At 37.6% G+C, this 5,896-nt stretch overlaps 2 protein-coding genes across 2 annotated transcripts in view; one reads left to right on the forward strand and one right to left on the reverse strand.

The window, feature by feature from the left end:
• Positions 1-2,484, reverse strand: part of LOC111454397 (UTP--glucose-1-phosphate uridylyltransferase-like) — a 7,709-nt gene extending 5,225 nt beyond the window's left edge. The window contains exons 1-7 of the mRNA XM_023095875.1: positions 1,692-2,484; positions 1,501-1,601; positions 1,319-1,409; positions 676-736; positions 509-586; positions 377-427; positions 222-274 (exon numbers count right to left, since the gene is read on the reverse strand). Of these exons, the coding sequence (XP_022951643.1) occupies positions 222-274; positions 377-427; positions 509-586; positions 676-736; positions 1,319-1,409; positions 1,501-1,601; positions 1,692-2,344 (1,088 nt within the window). The 5' untranslated portion in view covers positions 2,345-2,484. The remainder of the gene's footprint in view (positions 1-221; positions 275-376; positions 428-508; positions 587-675; positions 737-1,318; positions 1,410-1,500; positions 1,602-1,691) is intronic.
• A 1,354-nt stretch (positions 2,485-3,838) lies between these two features.
• On the forward strand, positions 3,839-5,084 carry LOC111454488 (UPF0496 protein At1g20180). The gene is made up of 3 exons (XM_023095980.1): positions 3,839-3,890; positions 4,002-4,503; positions 4,585-5,084. Exons 1-3 carry the CDS (start codon positions 3,851-3,853, stop codon positions 5,051-5,053), a joined length of 1,011 nt encoding a protein of 336 aa, XP_022951748.1. The 5' UTR covers positions 3,839-3,850; the 3' UTR covers positions 5,054-5,084.
• The last annotated feature ends 812 nt before the right edge of the window (positions 5,085-5,896 follow it).

A 5,896-nucleotide genomic window follows, 5' to 3' on the forward strand; every position in this document is an offset into this window, starting at 1 on the left:
CCTCCCCCCCCCCAAGAAATCACTCCTGGTTCACCAATCTAGTTGGTTTCTCTTTTTCTTGTTCCCTGATAATGTTTACTCCCAAGCCGAGAAGCATAAGAACGATAGAAAAAACATACTCCAAAGTTTTCTCAGTAAGGAGATGCTCCTGAGAACTATAGAAAGCGGTTTCTTATTCTTAGAAAGAAAAAGTAAAATTACAAAAACAGAGTAGAACTTACAAATCATCATCTTCCCTTGGCTTTTGAGATGAGTCCAGTGGCAACTTTTGTCCCTGAATAAACAAACAATATTTTAAACGCAAATTCAATCAAATTTGTTTAAGACTTCTGTTCATATAACATGAAGCTGATAAATAAGCTCTAGATTCATATACCTGAATTAAAGAATGGACATCAAGGTTTGACTTCTCATGTTTTCCCACGGCCTACAGATTATAAATAACAATTAGAACACTCTGAGGTATATCCAAGTGAAGACAGTTATAAGGTATAGAATCACATATCACCTTCAATGTCTCATCGTGAGTTTCAGAAGAATCCAAGAGCATCAATGGGACATTGCATCCATACTTGGCATTTAGGGACTGAAATTAAAATGGTAGCACCTATCAGCTAGTTATTAAGTAGACACAATGAGAATGGCTCACTTAGTTGCACTGGAGAAAAAACTGACCTCAATTTGCTCAAGAAATAAGTCAATGGGTGTTGAATCACCACAAACTTTGAGTGCAGATCTGCATAATAGACCATTTTCCAGTATTAGTATTGAACTTTCCAACGTTAAAATGATGGAATTGCACAAGCCAGACACATTTTCCAGTTAAGATATCAAACAAACCTGCTCATCCACCTTCCAGATTTATCATCGAGAAGGTTTAATGCCTAAAGAAAACATCATGAAATACAGTACAAGAAGAGCTGGTATGCTATAGCCAAATATCTATGGAGAATAATATAATTAACTTATACGATTTCATTTAGTGCAAGTTGCAATATTCTTTACAACCTATTACAGGATTAAAGATGATGTTAAATCCCAGAGTTGATTTAATGAAGAAAAGCAGGTGTGGTTCGTGAATCTTACTCCACCTGCAGTTTAAGCAGACTAAAATTGACACACCCATATTATAAGGTACAATAGAAAGATAATTTTGAAGATAAGAACAACGCAATCACTGTGAGTTCATCAATGTAAAAAATACAGAATAACTACATAAGCTTATATATACATTGTGTACATTTGAATCACAAAAACCATACAAATTTAATAAGTTCACTTAATTGAATATAGTTCAGGCACTAAGAATGATGCTTACTTGGGCCCATTAAAACCCATTGATGTGCCCAAAGCTCCATTGAACTTCAAAACAACGAGCTTGTCCAAAAGATTTTTAGTTTTTGCAATGTCTGCAACATAAGTAATATCGAATCATTAGACGTGATATCATTTCCATGCTGTAAAATTTTTTAAAATTGTGCAGCAAAAACTACATATTACCATCTGTCACTGTTGCCAAACTCTCATATGGAACAAGAAGCACTTCTTTCTTCAGAAAATCAATGCTTTTGGTCTGCTCCTCTACTTGATCCAGTTTCTCTCTTACAAATGATGCAAAAATAATGCAGAAAGTCTCAATTTTCATTAATCTAAGACTTCAAAGGAGTTTAAAAAATAACTGAAAATTGTACCTTGGTTGAGATTTGGGAAGGTCTTCTTTGACGGCAACTGCACTAGTAGAAGCCAAGCGCTTCTGTTCATAAAGGAAGGTCTTCGTTATCAAGTTACAGAACAAATAGATAAATTGAACTGAATCATTGGCCGGAATAGGATAAGCAATCCTCTTATAGATCTCCAATGGCATGCTCGAGTCCACAAGAGCCACAATCGGAATCTGCAATCTATCTGCTTCCATAATCACCGATGATTTCCTCTCCGTATCAATAACCACCAAACAATCGGGCGATTGAGTTGGTCCAAAACAGAGCCTCTTATGCCTCGACTTGAACTTCTTAGGACTTGCACTATTAGTGAGAATTCCACTCATCTTCCACAGTGCAGCGGCGCTAGGGCTATAGCATCCAATCTTCTTCGTCATTTCTTCAATAATTTCATCGAAAAGCCAATTGGTATTGACGAACATGAAACGCCCCTTCTGGCGGACCAATGAGCCAATGAAGTTCAAGGCATTGCGCATACAGATTAGGGTTTTATCGGAGTCGATAATGGCCATTCGATTGCGAAATCCATAGGTATATAACTTGAAATGGTGAGTGGCAGCTTGCCGGCCGACATGAGCTTTGGTGCTTAATAGCTTCTGAATCACAATGGAGTGAAGAGTCATCTTCGCCGGCGAGTGGTTTTCTTGGGACGGTGAACTTTTCTTCTCTCTGCCCACTCAGACAACCTCACACACCCATCGCCACCTTCCCCATCATCGGAATGTTGCTATCAATTGGCGCTGCACAGACGAACGCCAATTTTATGTATTTTAGGGTTTAAGGCTAAAAATTAAAAAATAATAATAATAATAATAAAAATTTGAAAATTATATTTACATTAAATTTATTTATTTTATTTTAGTACATTTAAAATAAAAGACCATTTATTTTTTTTATTTCGAATGTTTTTTCCATTTGAAAATAAAAAATTATTTTGTTACCTTGAAATTAAAATGATGTGTAGTTAAAAAATTAAGGCGTTCATCGTAAAATTTAAAAATTTAGCGATCGAGATCGATTTGTTCATTGAACAAGTAACTCATCGATCGGTTGATCGATCTATTCATTACAAAATTTACTTGTCAGTCGACAAGTGAGATAAAATTGTCTAGTTCAACCTTCTACATCTTCACGTACACGTGCAGCTCCCTCCCTCATCCTCTATCATTCTCTCTTGCTCGGCATTCAACACAGTCCTTTGCCATCTTTTTATATCGTCAACATAATCCCTCATCGTCGTCGTCGTGTCTTCCCTCACCTCCATTGCAGTCAACTCTCGCTCTTCCCTCTACTCCATTGATGATGCCCTCTTATCCGATCATCACGTCTTCCTTGGCTTCCATCGCTGTCATGCCATCTCTCATTTTTCCCCTCGATGATATCGTCTTCCTCCACTATCACACTTCCACAATTACCCTTATCTTTCAAAAATTCCAATATTACCCTTCACCTCTTTTAACCCTTTCAAAACTACCATTGGAACAGAAAATCATTACAATGTTGGACAAGTCAACTTGTGTAGACGTAATTCTTTAGAACTTATCTCAAACAAGCATTCTAATCACAATCACGTCGCTCCAGGTCATTACTTTATCACATTTTCGTCAAATATTCTAACAGATTTTTATTATAACAGTCTGTTTTTCCTCATTACGTACCGTTCTCAGCCTCACGATTTTAAAACGTCTCTGCTCGGAAAAAGTTTTCATGCCCTTATAAGGAATATTTCGTCTCTCTACAACCGATGTCGATCTCACAAACCCTAAAACCTATTCTAAATAAAGAGCAAAATATCTCAAATGATTATAATATATTTTTTTAATTAAAACAACAAAAATGATTTTTTTGAGGGAAAAAAATAATAAATAAATATATATAATTAGAAGGAGAAAGAAGCAAGTGTATCAGACGCGGAGGATGGTGCGTGTGAGGGACGATAAACGTGTAGAGAAAGTGATAAAAACAACCAATGAATGCAGCCGGACAGTAATCGCCACGTGTCCCCTCTTCGTTCCTTCTGGACCTCTCCTATACTGCCACGTGTCCCCTTCTCCTTCCCTTCTGGACTAGCCTTGCATATAAATAACAAACCCCCGTCAATTCCAAATTCCACATTTAGGGTTCCCAAGATGAAAACTTCCCATTGGATCAGCCTCTTTAATAAGACAGGTCAGCATTAAAATTATTTTTTATTAAAACTAATTATTTAATTTATTTATTTATTTATTGTTATTTTTTTAATCATAATCTAATGGATAAATGGTTATGATTTGGTGACAGACAGATCATCATCGGACAAAAACAAGGCTATTATGAATGCCTTGTCTCGCAAGTTAAACATTAACGAAGAGTACAAACAAGCCTTTAGAACCACCTCCTTCATTGAATTCACAACCACCAACAAAGACAATAACACGATATCATCGTCGTCGTCGTCGCTGCCGCCATCGCCACCGCCATGTCGGCTCGAACCAGACCAAAAGCTTCTCACCGAGATGTTTCGGAGCTGCAATGGCCGCCATGTCCACCCTCTTCTACTTGAATATTTCGAAGCCAGTTTTCAAGCTTTCAAAGCTTGCCAATTTCTCCTTCAAACTGTCCACCAAACTCGCATCAACCATGCCGCCGTCGAGCTGGCCACCACAATGGCCGACGACGACGACAATCAAAGCTCCGATAATAATGGAATGGTTTATAGGGAGCTGTTTCTGGGCTTACACGATATCCATTCCGAATTGCTTCGTAAACTCTCGTGTTTACGGAATACTCGAAGAAAGTTGAGGTAAGTTTAAGCTAATGGGTTATAGTAAATTTTAGAATTTTATAGATTAAACGTATAATTTAGTCTGTATTCTTAAATTAGGTTAAGACGTTTCGGGAAGAAAGTAGCCACGGGTTGTTTCGTGATATCGAACACGGCGGTTCTAGTCGCGCTACTAGTTTTGGCATTGCATAGTCTTGTCGGGATCGTGGCGATGCCGGGGTTGATCGTATGCTTCGTGGGTTCGTTGAAAAAGAAGAGGAGAGATCATAAGGGGATTCTACGACAAATGGAGATTGCGGCGAGGGCGACGTATATAACCATGAATGATTTGGACACGTTGAGTCGGATGGCGGTGAGGCTCGATGGCGAGGTGGAGCATCTGAGAGCGGTGGCCGGGATGTGGATGAGAAGCGGCGGAATGCGTGAGATATTGAAGGAGTTTATTGAAGAAGATGACGCCATTGTTGAGCAATTGAAGGAGCTTCAACAACATATATATTTGTGTTGTGTTACCATAAACAGGTCTAGAAGACTTGTTATGAATGAAATTGTGGGAGCTAAGGATTGAAGTGGTTCATGAATATTGGATTATGTGAATATTTTATCAATTTTTTTTTTTTTAATTTTTTTTAATTTTTTTTTGTTGTAATTAGAGAATTAGGAGAAAAAAAAATTAAATATATTAATATGTCGAAATAATACGAAGAAAGTTTTGACGGGTTTCTGATCTTCTTACTCAAATTTCAGATTAAATTTAATTTCTAACAATGACTCGAACATAAGACGAAATATTTGTGATAAAAAAAAATTTATAATAGTTCAAGTCCACTATTAGTAGATATTGTCCGTTTTAGCCCGTTATACGCGAGATCTCACAATCCACCCCCTCGAGGATCCAACGCCCTCACTGGCACACTGATCAATGTTTGACTTTAATACTATTTGCAACCGCCCCTCACTGGCACACTAATCAATGTCGGCTCTGATACTATTTGTAACCGTCCAAACTATGATCAATGTTGATACTATTTGTAACAGCCCCTCACGCACACTTACCAATGTTTGGCTATGATACTATTTGTAACCGCTCTAACACTGATCAGTGTCTGCTCTGATACTATTTGTAACAGCTCAAACACTGACTCTCATACTATTTGTAACCGTCCAAGCTCCCCAAACACTAGCTCTGATACTATTTGTAATGGCCTAAACCCTATAACCGATGTCTGGCTCTGATACTATTTGTAACAGCCCAAGCTCAGCCAAAACCCACCGTTAGTAGATATTATTCACTTTGGTCTATTACATATCATTTAAAACTCTGTCCGTTAAGTAGAGGTTTCCACACCCTTGTAAGAAATGTTTCATTCCCTTCTCCAACCAACGTGAGATATTATATAATTTCTTAAAG

Source organism: Cucurbita moschata, unplaced genomic scaffold, assembly GCF_002738365.1.
Source record: "Cucurbita moschata cultivar Rifu unplaced genomic scaffold, Cmos_1.0 Cmo_Scf00016, whole genome shotgun sequence".
NCBI lineage: Eukaryota > Viridiplantae > Streptophyta > Magnoliopsida > Cucurbitales > Cucurbitaceae > Cucurbita > Cucurbita moschata.